Here is a 23,679-nt window from a genome sequence, read left to right on the forward strand (position 1 = left end):
TATACTACATAATCACCAATTTTTCACATTCCTTATTATACACATATGAGTTCTCCAGAACATACACCTAGGAGAGAAATTCCTGACTCAAAGAATACAGGTTATTTCCAAACAATGTTAGAAATTGACAAATCTCTGCAACCTCACAAATACTTGGTATTTAAGTACTGCCAATCATATAGATGAAGAACATTGACCAGTTTTGTATCCAACTAAGCTGTGTTCTTCTGACATTATTTTGACTATTTGGGATTTGTTTTCTCAGTATCGGGAATCACACCCAGGATCTCACCTGCTAGGCAAGCAGTCTACCACTGAGATACATGTGCAGTCCAAGGATCAAGTTTTTAAAATGCTTTTAACCACATTTATTATCTTGCTAGTTCCCTAATTCCCTAAGGAGTTTAGTAGAATCTTTGATACATGTTATTTTTATATTTATGAGTTATCTTTTTATTTCTTTGTGTATTAGCTTAATTGGATATCACATTTTTAGAATAACCACCGAGATGGCCAAGTAGACTCACAAAGTTAATCAAATTGTATCACACTTTAAGTTACAGGTATCATTTTCTTCAGCCATTAGTGTAATTCTCAAAAAGCAATAGAATATTTCTTTGCTACAAATCAGGTATGCTAGACGTCTGGTTGTTTTCTAATTTTGTACTTTTTTTTTCTTTTCTGATTCTTGGTCCTTTTGGTTCTGGATCTAGTTCGTACTAGATGACGACGATGATGATGATGATGATGATGATGATGATAATTCCTCACTAGCAGCAACAATAATTAGAAGTACAATTTTATAACCTGAAATGGCAGATTTCTGTTGGGACTATGGAGATCTACTCTCTCATGTGAAAGAAAAAACTTTGGATTGTTATCTTTTTAATTCTCTCTTGCTGGTTCAAATCATTTCACAAACATTTCCTGACTAATGGAAAGAAAGGAAAAGAGTAAGAATCGCTAATCTAATTGGTTTATATAATATAATACACAATCAATGAATCTAATACTATAGTATCTAATGAAACTTTAAATGTGCTAATCATTTAAGGAAAACATTCTTATGATCTCTAAGTAACTAGATACATTTTTATGTAAGAATCCACATTCATGCAATAAAAGTGAACCACTGTATAAATCACACTAATCTAATAATTTTGGTGTAAAATGTATAGCTATTTTTTTCCACAGTTTTGTAAAGGTGTGGGTTTGGATTTTCATGAAGAAACTTGTTATGATTTGAATTTGAAATGTCCCTCAAAGGCTCACTTGTTGAAGGCTTGAATCCCAATGCAGCAATGTTCAGAAGTGGGACTCTTTGGAGTGAATAGACCATGAGGACTCTGACTTCATGAATAGATAAACCCATTGATGGATTCATAGCTGATGGTATTATTGGGATGGTAATGATGGATTCATAGCTCATGGTATTATTGGGAGGTGGCAGAAACTTCAGGAAGTGGATCATTAGGGAATGTCCTAGAAAGATATTACTTGTTCTAGGCCCCTAGCCCTCTCTCTCTGCTTCCTGGCCAACATGAGGTAACTAGATTTGTTCTACCACACCCTACTGGCTATGATGTTCTACCTCACCACAAATCCATAGCAATGTGGTTTTAGGTGACCATGGAGTGAAACCCTGAAATCATAAGCCAAATTAAATCTTTCCTTCTCTAAATTTACTTTCTCAGGAATTTTGTCATAGAGATGGAAAACTGACCAACACACTCATTAACCTGAACTTCCTAAAATTCTGATACTGATTTGTGAGCTAACAATATCCATACATAAACATGTCCACATGAACATGATTTCTGAGATTCTTATTTATCTTCAAGATCTTTATTTTTCATGAAAAAGGATAGTAAATTAGTCCTAAAGGGAAAAGTTGTTCCAGAATATGAAAACATAATGGAGACCAAGAATGTATACAGCAAGAAGAGGAAAGACCCAAGAAGCAATTTTTGTTTGCCTTGGTTCATAAGACCTGCCACCAAAAGGAAGCTATAAAATGGGCTAATTTTTTGACAAAATTCACTCCGTTTTAAAAAACTTATTCATATTATAAATTAAAACAGTATAAGGATTCTTTATTGTCAAATATTAACTTAATGCAAAAGTAGAATCTTTTTTTGTTTTGTTCCCAAGGAGTTTACTTGGGTCAACCTGGGGTGGGCCCCGAACCTAGAAGAAAGAGGGGGTGAAAATGGCACAGTGGTGCAGTGGGAACTTCATCTAGAGTTGGGAAACTGCTCAGCAACCACCCTGCAGCACTGGAGCCACAGACTCCTCCATCTTCATGAGAAACGGGCTGTCCCAGGCACAGTGCCCAACACTCATGTCTTGGGAGCCCTGGATGACTGCATCTATGGTACTGAAGTCTTGGCAGTCCCAGTACATGCTGTATGTACCACTAAGGCCAGCCTAGTAGAGCCTAATGCTAAAGTTCTTTATCTGCAGGGGGAATTTCTCAAACACCTGCCCATGGCAGACAGTTTTCACCAAGATTTCTTCATCTTTAGCAGAAATAAAAAGAACCAGATGGGAGCCTAGGCAACAGTGTGATTAGGTGCAAGATTCTCTTTCACTGGAGAGTCTGTGTGCAGCATTTGGGGTGGGCTGGCATTGCTCTGCCAACTTGCAGTTCTTGAAGTGTGCTTATGGCCTTTGTAGCATTCTCTTACATTGCAATCACCCACAAAAATCAAAAGTTGAATGTGAGTTTGGTGTGGTAGCAAATGACCATAATCCCAGCTACTCAGCAAGTTGATGTAGGAAGATTGCAAATTCAGGGCCAGCCTCAGCAATTAGCAGACCCTGTCTCAAAATTAAAGATTAATAAAATGGCTGGGGATGTAGCTTGGTGGTAGAGTGCTTTAATTCCTAATACTTACCTGCCCCCGCAAAAGTAGAATTTGATTACCTCTCTACTAAAATAGCAATGAGACCAGAAGTATTTTGAATTTTAATAAGTTTTAAGAGATACTATTTCTCACCAGAAAAAAATGGGTGAGATTATTATGTGCACTGTATGTTGATTTTATCATTTCCTTGATTAACATGAAAAATAAATACAAACCTTGTAATATACTCAAAGCTTCCCTGCTGCTTTATTATCTCTTCTAACTTTTTTAAATTAGTAAGCTTTATTTTATTAGAGCAGTTTTGTATTCAAACCAAAATTGAAAGGAGTGTGTTCCCCTACAGACCCTGTCCCCACACAAGTACAATCACTTTCACAAGCAATATTCTGCATAACAGAGGCACATATGCGTCCATAAAACCTATAAATACATCACCATCACCTGAAGTCCATAGTTCACATAAGAGGTCACTTTCAGCACCTTTGTCTAGTATGAGTTAACTGTTTATGTCAATTTGTCTGTGGCTTCTATTTTGTACCACTGATCTACAAGTCTATTTTGGTGCCAATACCATGCTACGCACTGTGTGGATTTTGATGAATATATGATAGCATGTATCCATATAAATAAAATAATATAACATTAAATTGCTGGATAGAAAAGAGGGAATGATTAGAACGGAGCAACACATGATACATATAGTATGTTATGTGTGCATATTAATGACATAATTATAATATCAGTTTTACCTCTTTATTCATGTCAATTCCAAAGCTTCCACATACTGGTAATTTAATTAGAATATCCAAGGGTCAGTTTCCTCATTTTTAATTTTGGCTTAGGAATACCATAAATTTATGTGATATAAAGAATAAGAAAAAGGATTGCTGAAAGATGGAAAATGAAAAAGTTGATGGCAGATTAGTAGTGGAGCTTCTGCACAGTACCCTGGGAGAGAGAAAAGAATCTGCAGTAAAGTAAACCCAAACCTATAATCCCACCTTACAAGAACACTCAGAGTTAAGAATGAATAGAGAAACTGACAAACTGACCTTCTAGAAAAACTTAAATTTAGTAAAAAGCAACTCCAAAACTACAAAGCAGGAGAAGTGATGGATATCTGGAGCTAGGATGATACACTTGGGGAAAATGCCACTGAAAGTCCTTACCACCATCACCAAGGCAGGACAAATTTCTAATCATGCTCTTGATACCAGGTGAGGATGAGAAAGAAATATTCCATTGGTGAAAAGCTTGTAGTATATGAAATATTAAGTGAAAATGAACAATACTGATTATAATAAAATTTTAAAGCACATAATTGATATTCTTTCTTTAGACTACATTTTAATTTTTTTATTCCTGCAAATGCTTATTCAGAAGCTTTCACTTAGTTTTCTTAATCCCATTTTCCATAAAACTTCAAGTTTATTCAACTATGAATTACTATTAGAATTAGTCTTTTTTTTATTGTAAACAAATGGGATACATGTTGTTTCTCTATTTGTACATGGAGTCAAAGCATACCATTTGTGTAATCATAAATTTACATAGGGTAATGTTGTTTGACTCATTCTGTTATTTTTTTCCCTTCTCCTCCACCCCTCCCACCCCTCTTTTCCCTCTATACAGTCCTTCCTTCCTCCATTCTTACCACCCTCCTTAACCCTAACCCTAAACCTAACCCTAAACCTAACACTAACCCCTCCTACCCTCCATTATATGTCCTCATCCGCTTATCAGGGAGATCATTCGTCCTTTAGTTTTTTGAGATTGGCTTATCTCACTAAGCATGATATTCTCCAATTTCATCCATTTGCCTGCAAATGCCATAATTTTATCATTCTTTATGGTGGAGTAATATTCCATTGTATATATATGCCACAGTTTCTTTATCCATTCATCAATTGAAGGACATCTAGGTTGGTTCCACAATCTGGCTATTGTAAACTGAGCAGCAATGAACATTGATGTGACTGTATCTCTGTAGTATGCTGATTTTAATTCCTTTGGGTATAGGACAAGGAGTGGGATAGCTGGGTCAAATGGTGGTTCCATTCCAAGTTTTCTGAGGAATCTCCATACTGCTTTTCAGAGTGGCTGCACTAATTTGCAACCCCACCAGCAATGTATAAGTGTACCTTTTTCCCCACATCCTCGCCAACACCTATTGTTGCTTGTGTTCTTGATAATTGCCATTCTAATTGGGGTGAGATGGAAAGGGGCCAAAAATATGCAATGGAGAAAAGATAGCCTCTTCAACAAATGGTGCTGGGAAAACTGGAAAACCATATGTAACAGATTGAAATTAAACCCCTATCTCTCACCCTGCACAAAACTCAACTCAAAATGGATCAAGCACCTCAGAATCAGACCAGAGACCCTGCATCTTATAGAAGAAAAAGTAGGTCCAAATCTTCAACTTCTTGGCTTAGGATCAGACTTCCTTAACAGGACTCCCATAGCACAAGAAATAAAGCAAGAATCAATAACTGGGATAGATTCAAACTAAAAAGCTTTCTCTCAGCAAAGGAAACTATCAGTAATGTGAAGAGAGAGCCTACAGAGTGGGAGAATATCTTTGCCACTCATACTTCAGATAGAGCTCTAATTTCCAGAATCTATAAAGAACTCAAAAAACTCCACACCAAGAATACAAATAATCCAATCAACAAAGGGCTTAGGAAATGAACAGACACTGCACAGAAGATGTACAAGCAATCAACAGATATATGAAAAAATGTTCAGCATCTCTAGTAATAAGAGAAATGCAAATCAAAATTACCCTAGAATTAGTCTTTAAGTAGAGATGATGTAGTTTACTAAGGTATGTGGTTATAAAGATTACCAAAAACAAAGTAGATAAAATTGTTGCACTGTAACTGACATATCACATGACCTTGTTACACTGCAGTTTTAGTGATTATTATTCTGACTCAGGTGTACACAGTGGTTAAGGAAGAAAATAACCATGGATAATAACACTATCTTCTTGACTGAAGTACAGGATTGAATAAGCACTTAAGAAATAACACTGGTTTTCAAGGCCAGCAAGATCTTGGGGATATGACTGGCAAAAAGAGGTGAACAACCATACATTATTGTCCAGCAGAGTCACACAAAGTGATACCCAAAGCATAATCTTAGGATAAGAGCAAGAATAAACTGGGAGAGATCAGATGAGAGGATTCCTACAGACAAAAAGGCAAAAAGAGTAGGCCTCAAGATGCTGCACAGAGAATCAACTCAAAAGAGTCAACCTAAGAGATATGCCAAAGAAAGAAATGCAAAACACAATAAGAGACTATATAGGTATGATAAATGAAAGAATAAGAGATGACTACATAGTTTTACATCTAAGACAATAAAAAACAGGGTCAACACAAACCACAGGTTGTTCAGACTGAGGAAAAGGGAAAAGAAATTCAATTTGTTTTATGGTGAATTTGAGATGAAAAAAGATATTCAAGTGAATAGGTTCTACATATGTCAGCATTAGGGTGTAAATCTGGGAATACTTTCTATAAAAAAAATCAGTTCATTGACTAAAAACAAAAATGAGTTAAAAAAGCTGGCATTGGAAGAAAACTATTCTTATGATACAGGATTTAAAACAAGAAAACAACGACAAAGGAGAAAAGTATCAAAACCACAAGAGAGCATGGATCTCACTAGAAAAAGGAATCCTATTATGGCTCTGGAAACACAAAGGAAGCAGTCTAAGAAAAAGCGCTTGGATGTCTCAAAGTCATAGGTCACTAACTTTGAAAGCAATAAATTGGGAAAAAAATTAAGAATAGGAAATAAATACATAATTTTGCTATGTGTAAGTTTAGAGTTCCACATTAATTTTGTTTACTGTACTTGCTCATATTTGTTGTGAGACTGGGGGAGCAGGGAAGAAAGTTCTATGTGGTTACATAGTGAGGGGAGTTGGTATGACCTTGATGGAGATTAGTATTAAAAGAACAGTCAATATTCAAGCAATGAAATAGAAGAAGTCATCAAAAGCCTACCAACAAAGAAAAGTCTGGGACCAGATGAATTCTCAGTCGAGTTCTATAAGACCTTCAAAGAAGAGCTCATTCCAATACTCCTCAAAGTATTCCACGAAATAGAAGAGGAGGGAACCCTTCCAAACACATTCTATGAAGCTAATATCAGCCTGATACCAAAACCAGACAGAGACACATTGAAGAAAGAAAATTTCAGACCAATATCTCTAATGAATATAGATGCAAAAATTCTCAACAAAATTTTAGCAAATCACAAACAAAAACATATTAAAAAGATAGGGCATCACAATCAAGTGGGTTTTATCCCAGGGATGCAAGGTTGGTTCAATATCCGGAAATCAATAAATTTAATTCACCATAACAACAGACTTAAAGTTAAGAATTACAAGATTATTTCAATAGATGCAGAAAAAGCATTTGATAAAATACAGCACCCATTCATGCTCAAAACACTAGAAAAAATAGGGATAGTAGAAACATTCCTCAACATTGTAAAGGCCATCTATGCTAAGCCCATGGTCAATATCATTCTAAATGAAGAAAAACTGAAAACATTCCCCCTAAAAACTGCAACAAGGCAGGGATGCCCTCTTTCACCACTTCTATTCAACATCATCCTTGAAACTCTAGCCAAAGCAATTACACAGACCAAAGAAATTAAAGGGATACAAATAGGAAAAGAAGAACTCAAACTATACCTATTTGCTGATGACATGATTCTATATTTAGAGGAGCCAGAAAATTCCACTAGAAAACTTCTAGAACTCATAAATGAATTCAGCAACATAGCAGGATATAAAAATCAATGCTCATAAATCTAATGCATTTTTATTCATAAGTGATGAATCCTCTGAAAGAGAATTTAGGAAAACTACCTCATTCACAATAGCCTCAAAAAAAATAAAATACTTGGGAATCAATCTAACAAAAGAGGTGAAAGACCTCTACAATGAGAACTACAGAACACTAAAGAAAGAAATTAAAGAAAACCTTAGAAGATGGAAAGATCTCCCATGTACTTGGATAGGCAGAATTAATACTGTCAAAATGGCCACACTACCAAAAGTCCTATGCAGATTCAGTGTAATTCCAATTAAAATCCCAATGACGTAACTCACAGAAATAGAGCAATTCATCATGAAATTCATTTGGAAAAATAAGAGACCCAGAATAGCTAAAGTAATCCTTAGCAGGAAGAGTGAAGCAGGGGGTATCGCAATACCAGATCTTCAACTCTACTACAAAGCAACAGTAACAAAAACGGCATGGTATTGGCACCAAAATAAACAGGTAGATCAATGGTACAGAATAGAGGACACAGACACAAACCCAAATAAATACAGTTTTCTCATACTAGACAAAGGTGCCAAAAACATGCAATGGAGAAAAGACAGGCTGTTCAACAAATGGTGCTGGGAAAACTGGAAATCCATATGCAGCAGAATGAAACTAAACCCCTATCTCTCACCCTGCACAAAATGCAACTCAAAATGGATCAAGCACCTCAGAATCAGCCAGAGACCCTGCACCTTATAGAAGAAAAAAAGGTCCAAATTTCTATCATGTCGGCTTAGGATCAGACTTCCTTAACAGGACTCCCAAAGCACAAGAAATAAAAGCAAGAATCAATAACTGGGATAGATTCAAACTAAAAAGCCTTTTCTCAGCAAAGGAGACTATCAGCAATGTGAAGAGAGAGCCTACAGAGTGGGAGAAAATCTTTGCCAATCATACTTCAGATAGAGCACTAATCTCCAGAATCTATAAAGAACTCAAAAAACTCTACACCAAGAATGCAAATAATCCAATCGACAAATGGGCTAAGGAAATGAATAGACACTTCACAGAAGAAGATATACAAGCAATCAACAGATGTATGAAAAAATGTTCAATATCTCTAGTAATTCGAGAAATGCAAATCAAAACTACCCTAAGATTCCATCTGACCCCAATTAGAATGGCGATTATCAAGAATAGGTATTGGCAACAATAGGTATTGGCAAGGATGTGGGGAAAAAGGTACACTCATACGTTGCTAGTGGGGTTGCAAATTAGTGCAGCCACTCTTGGAAATCAGTGTGGAGATTCCTTAGAAAACTTGAAATGGAACCACCATTTGACCCAGCTATCCCACTCCTTGGCCGATACCCAAAGGACTTAAAATCAGCATACTACAGTGATACAGCCACATCGATGTTCACAACTGCTCAATTCACAATAGCCAGATTGTGGAACCAACCTAGATACTCTTCAATAGATGAATGGATAAAGAAACTGTGATATATACAGTATATACACACACACAATGTGTGTGTGTGTGTGTGTATACACACACACAATGGAATATTACTCAGCCATAAAGAAGAATAAAATTATGTCATTTGCAGGCAAATGGATGAAGTTGGAGAATATTACGCTAAGTGAGATAAGTCAATCCCAAAAAAACAAAGGACGAATGATCTCTCTGATAAGCGGATAATGGTACATAATGGGGGGTGGGAGGGAGGCAAGAATGGAGGAAGGATGGATTTTATAGAGGAAAAGAGAGGTGGGGTGGGAGGGGTTGGGGGAAGGGAAAATAACAGAATGAGAAAAACATAATTTCCCTATGTACATGTATGATTACACATATGGTATGACTCTACTTCATGTACAACCAGAGAAACAAGTTGTACTCCATTTGTTTACAATGAATCAAAATAAATAAATTATTTTAAAAAAGAACAGTTAATAACATGGTTGTAAAATATACAGAAGAACAAAGCAAACAAAATAATTTATTTTTAAAAGAATAAAAGAAATATGGTGGCCAGTAAACATTTGGAAAGGCTCAGAAAGAAGAAATTAAAACTTGAAGAGTAATAATGTCTCAATTGTCAAATTATTAAAGATTTTATCACACAATATTCAGCCTGAATGAGGGGGCAGGAAGCTAATGTTAGACCCTAAATACAAAAAACTGGACAACCTTTCTGAAGGGCAGATTTGCAATGTATTTCTAAAGTGTTTGAAATGCAATGCACCTTGATTTGGTAATTAGTCCTAGGAATTAGTTCCAAAGATATAAGCAGAGATACTCATGATGATTTTATATAAAAATGCTGAGCTCACCAACACCTTGAAATAAAACACTTTTATTTTCTACTTCATACTTTGATACATTTTTCAAAATTTTATCCATGAACCATTATAAAGGTAATATATTTACCTTTATAACTTTAAAATGTCATTTGCACATACTTATTTGACAATTGCTGACATTTTACAGTGACTAGGGATATAGTCAAAAAGGTTTTCTTTTAGACTGAAATGTTATAGTTCCCTGCTCTTCATAAAATAATGCATATGTGGCTAACAACAAAATAATTCAGCTAAGGTGATACAGATTGAACTCAATCTATAATCTAACTCAAAGCCAAAAGGGCATATTCTCAAAAAATGTATGGGACAGGGAGAATTCGTACATGGTTTGGAGCTGTTACATTTCAACAGGAATTTCACAATGCCTATCATATATAATCAATTAATCAGAAAACCAGTATTTATAATAGCATGTTCTAATGTAATGTGTCTGTACAAAACATTTCTGTTGGTGCATACCCATGTGCCTCAAAATAGGGAAAAAAAAAAAAAGTCTGGAAAAAAGTATTGAACAAAGAAAAAAAAAGTCAAAGGATTCATTAGCAGCAGGGCTGGTGATTAAACGTTAAAGGAAGTCCTTCAGGGAACAGGAGCATGACACTGGGTGGAAAGGTGCATCTCCACCAAGGAATGAGGAGCATGGAAGTGCTGAGAGAGGAGTCAAGCGCAGAGCACCCAGCAACAGATAACTGACATTCATTCGGCTAGGTGTCTTCTTTGCATTCAGAGACTAGTGTGAAAAAGAGGGATCCTGTGATTAAAATGCTGATCCGACATAATTCCTCCTGTCTGCCTCAATGCAGAGCACTAAGGAAATAAGAAAGCACAATGCTAGTGGGATTACTATTTTCATTAAAAGAAAATTTATTTTGAAAAGGCTTTTCTCATTTCAAAAGTGATGTATTCATTAAAGAAAAATTTACAATCTGATACACTATAAAAAGTGAAGAAAATAAAAACTACTTTTATTTTATTTTTAAACCATGGGAAAGAAGGGATGGGGGAGGGGGTTGGGGGAGTTGCTATTTTAGGGGCATTTCAATTTATCTTTTTATAGTCAGACTGTGGAATGATTAAAGTGAAGACAAGCTTAAAAAACTAAAAATGAGCACAGGTGGAGAGGCAAAGACAACTGGAGATGAGAGGAACGATGGTTAAAAAGGAAGCAATGGCTCAGGTTTACTCCCACCACAGACTACTCCTACAATCCAATAGATCATGAGCCAGCTGATTATCCCATTTATCGACAGTTATGGTAGGGGAAGTGTCTGACACAGTTTGAATCTCTTCCCCTGTGAGAGGGTTCTTTAGAGTTTTTGTTTGTTTGTTTGTTTTTGTTTTTGTTTTGGTACTATGGATTGAACCAAGGGCGCTTAACTATTGAGCCACTTTCCTCAGCCCTTTTTATTTTTTATTTTGAGACAGGGTCTCCTCCAGAACCTCACTAGGTTGCTTAGGCTGGCTTTGAACTTGAGATTCTCCTGCCTCACCCTCCCAAATTGCTGGGATTACAATCATATGCCTTCATGTCTGGCCAAGGATAATGTTTAGATGCAACCTCACAGACAGTAGCACTAATAATCTCTCTCAAATCTTACCTATAATTAAAAACTCAGAAAAAACAAGGGGCGACTCTTGGTGGTAAAAATTAAGTGAACAGATCTCTGCATCCCAGAATACAAATAATCAGCTCTAGGGATAATCTGGTCTTACCAAAAATTTCCAGAATAGCAGAGGAAATAGTGTGTTTTGCCTGGAAACACTCTACTGGAATGGAATGTATGGGAATGTACCTGACTCAATTCTAAAAGCCATCTCATCATGGTTCTTTCCTCAATAATTTTCCTATACTTTGGTCACCAAAAGTGTGCAACAACACTGCTCTTTAACCTCAGTCTGGTATTTCTGAGATTCCTTGATCCTTCCACCCACAAAACCAGAATTAATGGGTATAAAGCTAATGAAGATATATGTTAGGCTATTCTAAGGGTTTGTTTAATGTTTTTAGATAATTATTTATTGACATGATGTTTCTGGGAAGAGAAAAAACAAAAACAAAACAAAAAACTACCTCACATTATCTCACAGAGCTTATGTTAACAAAGAACCAAGCATGAATGGCAAGGAGACCAGCAGGAGCAACAGTAATGAACTTTGGCCAACAGAGATCGTCCCAAAAATGCTAGATAGTGAAGATTTAAATGTATGAGAAAATACCTATCAATGTAGCAATGTCAGGGTGAAAGCAAAATATTTGACTAGAAGACTGACACAAGAGGGTGTACCCAAAAAGGAAACTTGTTTTGCTTAATAGAATCGTGAAAGAAGTCTGGAGAAAATAGTGTAAAAAAGTGCCCTGTGTGCAATCATATAGTCTACATTAAAGGCAACAAAACTAATGGTTAGTATTTATAATATTATTTTGTTAAAAAAACTAGAACTCAATGAGAAGATGAAATGGGTTATGATGTCCTTTAGATAAATTATAAGTTACCATGTAAGGGATAACTTAGAAAAATAAATAAATGCATTAGGCTCAAATAAATGTATCAAAAGTGATTAAAACACAAGGATTTACTCATGTAAAAACTATTTTTTGAGTATTCCCTGTATTTAAGGCCCTATATGAGAAGGTAAAGGCATGATATCTTGAACAACAACAACAACAACAACAACAACAAAAATATATATATAAGGGAGGAATGTAGGAATAAGGGAGAATCTAAAATGTTTTAACTGCACTGGATAATGCAGAAAGTGAATACTCAGACAAAGTTTTTTTTAAGTACTCAGAGTACAGTTAGAGGTTATGAGCCATTTGGAAGGGGTAAAAAACTATCAAAATATAAAAGTTTATTGTATGGGGGCAGGAAACAAGAAGGGGGATACATTTATATGTACCTATTATAACAGCAGCAGGACTGATAATACTAAGTAAACATTTATTGAAAAGAACTGAGGAAATGAACACTGAGACTGATAAAGCAAAGATCTAAGGTCAGTATAAATAAACGAAACTACACAGAAGAAAAAAATCAGTAAGTAGGTTAATAGAAAACAAATCTAATTTTTAAAAGGAGGGAAAAATAAATAGGTTTATGTTTGGGACAAAAGAAACAAGTGCTGAATGAAAATTTTTCGACCTTTGTGTTTTTAAACAATTTGTATTTTGGTTTGGAATTATAATTCATTCATTTGGGAGAGGAAGGTTCATAACAATTTATAATTGTTTGAATAGTAACTATAAAAATTATTTCCTATCACCTGGAAATGTTTTTTAAAGTTTTCAACAAAGTTAGTGATGAGGTAGATTTTATAAACAAATTATAGCTCACTTAGAAGAAAGGTGTTAAATTAATACCTGAAAATACTACTACCACTATGCAACTGATTCAAGGGTCAAATAGGTTATTTCTTTTACTACTCTAGAAGTAAGACTTATTAAGCTACTTTCAAACACAAAATATTCACATTCTACCTTCTTTAAGTGTGATACACATGCAGTCCCCCGGACATTCACTCAAAAGATCCACTTTAGACCTTCTCTGTGCAAAGTATCAGAGTGAGTGTTATGGGAGTACGGACAAGGCTACTGACTAGAATGTGGGCCCTAAACACACAGAAAAAACACAGAAGGTACAGTGTTCTCTTTATATAAATCAATTTAGTATTCCTGGGAAAATATCTCCACATATCCATGTTTTTAGGATTACAAAAGAAATAATACAACTATGGGTCTCACAGATTTCAAAAATTACTTTCAACATGCTTTATTATTTCTTGATAAGATGACTAAAGCATAGTCTTAAATATTGAAAAAAAAATCAAAGCCTTTTATTCAATGTTCCTAAAAAATAAGATGGTACTTCTTTGAATTTGGCAGTCATATTTGGAGTCTACTTTTCTTTCTATTGCCAACCTTCTACTTTCAGTTTCAACCTGAAACATCATAAGGCTAGTGTGAGGATTAATCAAAATCTTTACAATAAAGATACAGGTAGCCTCAGATGATGAAAGGTAAAACATTAAACAATCATGACCTGATGTTCCGCTACACATCAAAACTATCCAAAGAGGATGTGTTAAGCACACCCGGTCAGAGCCCACTCCTAGCAATTTTAATTGTACAGGTGTGGGTGGTACTGAAGAAACAGCATTTTTAGATAGAACATGTTTAGAGAAGCCCCAATCTCCAGCATTATCATCAATGCAAAAGAAGAATTCCTAATTTCCCTTCTATCTTTGTCATTTTCAAAATTGCCAGAACTATTATCATTTGTTTCAGTATTTCTGAAGTAAAACCACATGCTAACCACCTTAGTACAAGTTTGTCAGCTATACATGGCTTGTTTTTTTGTCCACTTCTCAATAGACAGATAAATGAATGGCAAAATTCAAAGGTAGACAGATACAGATCTCATTTATCTAATATACATTAAAGCAGATATTCTACCTACAAATGAGAAAGTAATTCAAGTGTTCTCACATTTTCTACATCTGAGAAACACTCTGAAATTCTGTCCTTAAGAAAAAAAAATTCTAAAGAAGAAAGATAACACTGAAAGAAATCTCCAGTTAAGTTTCCTAGGATTTTAAGTCACTAAAAACTACAGTTAGCTTACCTGCCATCCCGCTGAGCAGCACCACCTTCCGTTACTGTCTTGACAAATATTCCCAGCTTCTCAAGTCCAGCATCTGCTCCAACGCCCATTCCAATAATACTTATACCAAGACCATCCTCATCTATGAAAAAGAAAAAAGAATGAAACACCCTGGGTTTTACACTAATCCAGCTGATATAACTACTTGGTAAGGCCTACTGCTGCCTCAAATTTTGTTCTTCTTTATGACACATGATATCCTTGCCTCAGCAGAAATTCTTTTCTAAGATAGTGATAAAGACTATCAAATAAGATTCCCCAAAGGGCTCAGGAGTGTCACATCATTTTTTAACTGAGGCTAATTCATTTTAATCTTAGAAAAGCTAATGATTTGGTTACTGAATAGTCAATCTACCTTAAAACACAGAGTCTCCAAATCTATAAATTATTTTAGGCATAACCACACACATAATAAAATGCATGCATAATTTTAAATAAATATGATCCATAAAAATATTTAGAATTTCTTCTTTAATCATGTGATCATATTTTCTATTTATCTATTCAAAATAATAAGACAGTATGTCTGAGTTTTTTCCTCTGTGCTACTATATAAGTACATACATTAATCAAAAGTTAAAATATAGAAACATTCCACACACACACACACACATACACACAAGATTTAGTTTTTCTTCTTTTACATTCCTTTACATAGTCCATTGCAGCTTACTTAAATTCAAGGGGCTGGGGATATAGCTCAGTTGGTAGGGTGCTTGCCTCGCAAGCACGAGGCCCTGGGTTCAATCCCAGCACCACAAAAAAAAAAAAATTCAATGATAACTCATGGATATCAACTTATGACTGCATAATATTTAAGGGTAAGTGATATCATAAAATATCAAACCATTTCTCTATTGACAAGCACTCATCTTTGTTTCAATTTTTTGTTGTTATTTTGGCCACATAAGCATTTATTTTATTTTTAATTTGCTTAATATTCATGTGTTTATGCATATTTCCACTTGTCCTTTCCATGAACATATACAGTTCAACACTGATTAAAATCAAAGACACAATATTTTGTATACTACATGTTTTGGTTAACATTCAAGGTTATTATCCGATAGCCTCAAAGTCTTTGTAATCACCATTTTTTAGCAGCATAAAAAATTGATACTAGCTAATCAACAGTGATAGATTATTAAAGGAAAACTACCCCATATACTCAATAGAATGTTTAATGCTTTTAAAAGACTTTGCAACAATAACCTTTACTATGTATTTATAATTATTAATTCTTTGAAGAGGATTTATCTCATTGATTATTACATATTACCACCTTCTGCCTTAAGTACAACTAACACAACCCTGCATCTTTATTCTACAAAAAGAAGTCATTTGGCAAAGTGTGATTTGATTGCTCGGTGGTATACCAGAAGAAATTTTCATGTTTTCGCTGGAAGGGTTTTCTCATACGAACCCCAGCTGAAGGCACTTCCACACTGGTTGTAGGCACAAGTATCTCTCCAGTGTGAGAACTTTGCAGCTAACTAATGTCTGAGTGATCACCAAAAATTTTTCTCATTCATTACATTTAGAATGTTTACATACATGTGATTTTTCATAGTGATTTCATTGAAACTGCTTTTCTGGTACAAATACTCTTATTCTCTAGCTAAAAATTTCCCTCAGAATGAGTTTTCTTGTGCACATGAGGGTCAGATGTGTGCTGAAAGCTTTCCACATTGTTTAGTGTCCAAGGTTTCTTCTCTCCCATGAGAATTCTCTTGTGTGTACCAATTTTAGCTGATGGCTGAATCCTTGTTCACATTCATTATAATCATAGTTTCTCTAGAGTGTGAATTTGTTCCTGTGATGGTTACTGAAAGCCTGCCCATCATGTTTGCATCCACTTGCATCGCCTCGCCCCTGTGGTTTAAAGAGATGATCACTATAGTTGTTCCACACTGAAGAATGTCAAAGGATTTGTTTCCCGAGTGACATCTCTCGGGTACTAGCATTCTACTTGAATTCCTCTTCACACTGACTATACTTAGAGGGTTTATCTTCATTACAGATTGTTAAAACCAATATTGCGCTTTCGACCAAAACATTTTCATACACATTCAGAAGGCTCCTCTCAAATGTGATATCTCTGTACTGTCATGACAGGAAATTCCAGCAACTAATCTGTGTGAAAATTACTTCTTGGTTTTTAAGTCATTTTTCCTGCCTGGACTTGGGCCTCCCTAAAGCTTTTGTTGTTGCTGTTCTTTTCTTTCCTTCCATAGTGCTTCTCATTGCTCAAATGAGAAAATCACTCAGATTTTCAGAGCTAAAAACCTGGTAGCAGGAAAAGCAAAATTAACATGAGCCATACTGAATTCTAGTGCAGACTAACTACAAGAAGAAGGAATGACTGAAGGGTGAAACAAGGAAGAATGCACGGAGACCAGTGACTGATGTTCCCAAGCATCTCATCTCTTCTCTATTCAGAGGAAATGGGTAAAATTCAGAACTATATACTTGAAGGTCATTGATTGCTGGGGCTGCACTGTCAAGAACCAAGCAGTCCCCTTATCCTCCTCTATACACACTCCTAGGGACAGGCACAGGATCTAAATGCGGAAAGCAGCCAAAAAAAATGTGGAAGACAGTGAGGTTGTGCTACCATGGAAGATGCTTTCGCCACACTGTGCTGCTCAACACTGACTTTCTCAGGCAATAAGCCCAAGTTGGTAAAACATTTCCCTCATGATGACTGAGATTTGGACCTATTATTCATAGTAGTGTAGATCATTAGATTTCCTCTTCTGAAAAATTCCAATTTTTCCATTGAGTTTTACCTGTCTCTCTTGTCCTGATAATTTTCAAAGTTTCTTAGCATATTGTAGACATTGGTTTTGTCATCTATAATGCAGGCAATTTATCACATACCTATTTAATTTTGATGTAATTAACTTTAAAAGCTAAAAATTCTAGACAATTAAATTGGTCGATCTTTTCTAACTTCTGGTTTCCTTTTTGGGTTAAGGCCATCTTCCCACAAGCCTACCTGATAAATGGAATCTTATAAAATTTTTCAAACATCATTATCTCTTAAAATTGAATGAATCTATGAAGAGTTTTTATATATGATATAATGAAGGCATCTAACTTTATATTCTTCCAGATAGATGCTCACTTGTGCCAGAACAGTTTATAAAATATGCTATTACCTATAAGATGTGTAAGCATACTAAATATTGCTTCATACAAACATCTTTGTCTAGATTTTCTATTTTGTTCCACCAATCAATTGTTATATAAACACAATTGGTTCTCATTATAGAAGCTTTAATATTATGTTCTGATATTTGGTAAATTAAGTCCTTCATATTTTTTCCTACTTCCCTTACATCTATAATTTCTCATATAAAATTTAATATTGTCTTATACAATCCCCTCTAGCAACTCAACATTGTTGGCAGTTCTATTTGAACTATACTAAATTTATATCTTAATTTATGGACATGCATTTAAACTGAGTTTTCCCAACCGAGAACATAGTATAACGTTTAATTATCTTAAATCTAATTTTTTCAGAGTTTATTATTTTCTATAGATAAATTCTATTTCTTTGTAATGAATTTAATTACTATTTTATTGTTTGGGTGCCAATATAAATAAAATGTTTCCCATTTCTAAGTTCTTACTGTGAATATAGAAGAAAACACTATTATTTTTTATAGGTATCTTGAATCTGACCTTCTCCTTCACAAATTATCTTACCAATTCTACTATCTTTAAAATAGAATCAATTTGGTTTCCAAGATGGACATGGATATTGTTATGCATTTTGTAAGTGTTCCACAAAAGCCCATGTGTTGCAGGTTTGGGCTTCAGCTTGGGAGTTATAAAACTTTAAGAAGTGGGGCCTAGTGGAAGGAAGGAAGCCCACTGGCGGTATGCCCTTGATGGAACACTATAACTCCATCCCCTTCTATTTTTTTACTGCATTGCAGCCATGAGGTGAGCAACTCCCTCCACCACTTATTCCCTTCATAATGTACTGACTCACTCAGGCCCAAAAGCAATGGTACAACTGACGATGGCCAAAACCATGAGCCAAAAATAAAACTTCTTCTTTTAAGGTTTATGATCTCAGGAATTGTGTTATAGTAACAGAAAGCTAACACAGATATGGATATGGATATATCAGCAAAAGGAGATGCTTTTCATTACCTACTTTCTATTTTTTATACCAATCATTTCATGCAAAGGACATTTGTAATTTGTCTCCCAGTTTTAACTGAAATATTTATATTTCATTCGTAGATAAATGTTTTCATAAGCTCTTATATGCTGTATTTCATACTAAAAGTTATAATAGAAGATAACCAAATGAAATATAATTATTAGAGAGTTTAAAACATTTCTTTCAGAACTAGAGAGATCTGTAGACAGAAAACAAAGATATTTTCTTTGTTGTAAATGTAAAGAAAACATTTATCTATAAAACATTTATGAAATATTTATAGTGTTTCCTCCATTTAAAAATATAATTCTTTATGAATTATACTTTGTATAATATTTAGGCAGTTTTCAACATGTACTAATTTACAGAGTATTTAATTTCAAATGGCTAAATATTATCAAATACCTTTTCATTTGACTATAGACTTTTTCTTTTCAATTTTATGTGGATAAATTTCCTAACAATGAACTACCTTATAACCTCAGACTTAAAACCCTACTTGGTCTTAATGCATTTTTCTCTTTAAATATTTCTGTATTTAGTATTTTATTTCATTTAGAATTTTAAAACATATATTTACAATGAGTTGTACTACAGCCATTTTTGTAACATTTTTGTAGCATTATTAGGTTTTCAATTTTTTTTTTTTAATTTTTAGTTGTAGATAGACACACTACCTTTATTTATTTATTTATATGTGGTGCTGAGGATCAAACCCAGTGCCTCACACCTTCCAGGCAAGTGCTCTACCACTGAGCCACGACCCCAGCCCAGCATTATTAGTTTTTAGTGTTACATGTTATTATTATTATTTTTCCCCCTTTCAGCCCTCTTTATTTTTTGAGACAGGGTATTACTAAGTTCTTAAGACTGTGCTGAATTGCTGAGACTGGCCTTGAACTTGTGATCCTCTTGCCTTAGCCTCCTGAGTCACTGGGATTACAGGGTTCTACCACCAAGCCTGGCTCCATGTATCCTTGACAGAGAGTTTTCCTTCATTTTCTATGGTATAAAATAGTCTAACATAGGTTTGTAGATTCTTTAAACTCATCTGGTTCTGATGAGTTTTTAAATATTTTATCTGTGGTCATCATTCTAATATCTTCTATGGTAATTTGTCTAACTTGAATTGAATTTTAGTAACTCCTATTTTGCTAGGAAGTAATAAATTACTTTTAGGTGTTCATCATTTTTTGTCAAAGAAATTTAGTGATAAAGTATATCAGTCCTTCACAATCCTGAATGAAGAATAATATTAAAAGCAAACATAAAGAAATTATAAATTAGGAATGCAAAGCAAATACATATAATGTTGCTCAGTCAGAATTGTGGGGGGTTGATATATTTTGTGGATCTATTCAATTAAAAAATTGTTATTTGTTTATATCATCCTCCTCTTTTCTAAAATTTTATTTACTTTTTCTGATTTATAAGGCAAATAGTTTTTCTTATACTTTTTCTTAAAGTTACAGATACAACTTTTATTCTGAGTAAGGTTTTCATTGTATGTTACAGGTTTGTTTGTTTTACATAATCCTTTTCATGACAGTTTGGAACAATAATTCTAATTTTTTCTTTGATCAAACATCTACCTCGGAATTCATTTTATAATTTCCAAATTCTCATAATATTAAAGAGGTTTTAATTTTTTAAGGGAAGAGAGTTTTTTTTCCTTTTTGAAGATAGCTTTAAATTGAGTTAATTATATTAATCCACTCAATCTCTTTATCTTTGTTTTCTGTCTACAGATCTCTCTAGTTCTGAAAGAAATGTTTTAAACTCTCCAATAATTATATTTCATTTGGTTATCTTCTATTTTAACTTTTAGTATGAAATACACTGTACAAGAGTTTATGAAAACATTTATCTACAAAACATTATGTTTGAGGAACAAAAATAAGTAAACAGCCACTTATTAACAAATATACAGAATGGTACCAAAACCCCAATAACCACCTGTGTCCTTCCCTGACATTGTAATTCTTCTCTTATTCCTAAATATTATGTTAATCATTTCTCCTTTTCAAAATACTTTAAAAAAAACACCTGTGTGTCCATCCCTAAATAATATGCTGTTCAATTTTTCCTAGTTTTGAAAATTAAATAAATGGAATTATAATTGCATGGCTTCTTCTTTGAATTGCTTTTTAATTTTTCCCACAATTTCATGTTTGCAAAAATCACACATACTGCCACATGTGAAGTGTGTGGTTCATTTTTTTCCCTGCTAAATATGCTACAATTTATAGGCAATTTCTACCACTGATGAACATTTGAATTGTTCTCATTTTTAGCATTTATTACAATACAAAGCACACAGTCAATTCTAGCTGTTATAATGCTTTTCACAATTTTAAATCTATGAAAAAATGTAAGCATCACTCTTTAATTCACTTTAACCCCAAATGAAAGTCTTAATAGGAATAATCAGTCATGCACAGTGTAATGACTAGAGCTCTCACTCACATTTTCTTGACCTGCACAATTCTGTGTTTAATATTTACATAGTTTTCACCTCTATTTTTCCTTACCTTTGCTATTTTGAACAAGTTCTTTTCCTCCCTACTAATTGGGAAGTGAATTACTCGGCTCAAGTATGCAGTAGATGTATTCTTTAAATCCTTATAGGTCAGCACATTTCTTTCTTCCACCAGAACAGGCAACTGCTCTCTGGGATGAGCAGGGAATTCCATCATCCTTCTTATTCTCAGTGACCTATGAAATTATATCTCCATCTCTCTGCTCCTATGGTTGTAAATAAATATGATACTAATCTAATCATCTTATCCATCAGATACCTTTGCTAGTTTGTTTGGAGTTTTTAAGCCTCAAATTTTATAATATTTTAATGTTATCTTTGAAAACTAAGATTTTTCCAGCCTATGCCTAAGTATGGGGTCAGTTCAGGTTTTTGGTTTTGTCTAAGACTTCTCATTCACAACTAAATAAGTCCCTTCTAACAGGAAGTTCAGGTCTTTTTTTCTTTTTTCTATCTTTTAGTCCAAAAAAAGTTTTTTCTAGACCTAGAAAAGTTTCTAATATTATTATTTGTATCTCCTCTTCCATTGTCTTTTCTCCTTCTGTTGCCTATAATTGACATATTGATGCTCCTTCATGATTTTTCTTGGATATTGACTGTCATTTGAGAATTAGTTTGGGACATCTCTTATACTTGATCTGCTAGATCACCAATTTGAATCTCAATTATAACCATCCTTTTCAATTTCTCTAAGTAAGTTTTTTTTTTTTTTTAAATCAAGTATTTTGTTGTTGCTGTAACTTGCTTACAAATGTCTTTTCAAATGGATATCCTGGAGTAAAGTTTCTTTCCTTTTTGTTATTCAAGTTATCATCTATTTGTTCTTTTTTTTCCAAAGCCTTGTCAGATTTGTTAATTTAATGTTCACTGGGTGACAGTTCAATTCCTGGGTGCCCATCTTATATGATGATAAATTCAGCAGTCTCAGGTCCAAAACAGCAGGGAAGCTGTCCTTCCAGTTAGAGAAATCAGGATGAAGCCCCTTTGTTCTTTCTCCTTGTTCCCCTCAAAGAGAAGTTATATAGCCTTACTATTTAAATCTTCCTGAATCCTACTGCCTTCAATCCAAAATGTCGATAATCTTCCACGGGCAATTTCCATACCTACCACATTCTTAGTCTAACCATAACTACTCTCCCTCCACCAAAAAATAGCACCCCCTCACACTCTCACTTATATTAGCTCTCAGTGAGCTCTCTCCAGCACCAGCTCTTTCCATGAATATGGACAAAGCCCTAGGCCTCACTCATACCTCACCCCATCTTAAATACCATCCAAAACAGCTTGAGAGAATGGGTTTCAGTTGGCAATAGGAGGTAGGGAGTTTTTAGATTCATCAACTACTAGAATCCATATCAACAATTTTTGAAATTTAATAGAGATCTTTGCTGAGAATTAAAACTTTATCCAATCCTTAGAAAAAGGCTACACTTTGGAAAAATAATCCTGTATTATTAGCACAGTCACAGGATGATGATGTGAACATTGTAGCACTCATGTACCTTTCTCTAGTTCCACTGGGAAAAGTTCCAGCTTCTCTACACGCTTTTCAAGTTCATACTCAGCAGACGCGGCCACAGGGTCAACTTCATCATTTCGCCTGTCATAGTCTTCATTGGAGTATGTGTTAAAAACCTGTAGCAAGAGATCAAAACCAAAATGTTAATACAGAAAAGACAGTTTTCTAAATTAAAAAAAAAAAAAATTGGCTAGATAAAACTGTGTAATTTTAAAAGAAAACAGTGTGGTGAATTTCTTCTAAACAACTTTTTGTTTTTAAAATTAATTGAGATATTAGGAAAAGGAAAACTAAATCAGAATAAAAATAACTTACTAATTTTAAAAAATTACTAATTTTATCAATTTTAATAATTTCCAAGTCAATAGTCACTAGATAATATATTATTTGAAAAGCAATATGCATCACCTTTTATATAATCAGAATATACCACCTAACTGCAATATACTGCTATAAACCAAGGTAAAAAACACTGAAGCAACCTCAGCAATTACCTACCCCTACACCTTTTTTATGGAATGACCTCTACTAGCTATAGGGGTGTAGATCATCAATACTATGAAATCACTGAACCTGCTTTTATCCTATACTCTCTTGGGTTATGTTAAACTGCTCTTATCTGGCAGCTCTCATTTTATTTGTACATAGATTTAAATTAAAATTTCATAGGACCTTTTCAAAAGATTGCTTAAAAACTATAGAATAAATAAGATATTGACAGATTTTTTTACATATATCATTCAAAAGAGTACTAAA

At 34.2% G+C, this 23,679-nt stretch overlaps 1 protein-coding gene across 10 annotated transcripts in view; it reads right to left on the bottom strand.

The window, feature by feature from the left end:
- Positions 1 to 23,679, bottom strand: part of Ppp1r9a (protein phosphatase 1 regulatory subunit 9A) — a 310,969-nt gene that overhangs the window by 112,743 nt on the left and 174,547 nt on the right. For all 10 annotated transcript variants that reach the window (XM_047560855.1, XM_047560860.1, XM_047560859.1 and 7 more), the window contains 2 exons: positions 22,907 to 23,039; positions 14,647 to 14,767 (listed from right to left, as the gene is read on the bottom strand). In XM_047560855.1, coding sequence (XP_047416811.1) covers positions 14,647 to 14,767; positions 22,907 to 23,039 — 254 coding nt within the window. The remainder of the gene's footprint in view (positions 1 to 14,646; positions 14,768 to 22,906; positions 23,040 to 23,679) is intronic.

This window comes from Sciurus carolinensis, chromosome 8, assembly GCF_902686445.1.
Source record: "Sciurus carolinensis chromosome 8, mSciCar1.2, whole genome shotgun sequence".
Taxonomy (NCBI): Eukaryota; Metazoa; Chordata; class Mammalia; order Rodentia; family Sciuridae; genus Sciurus; species Sciurus carolinensis.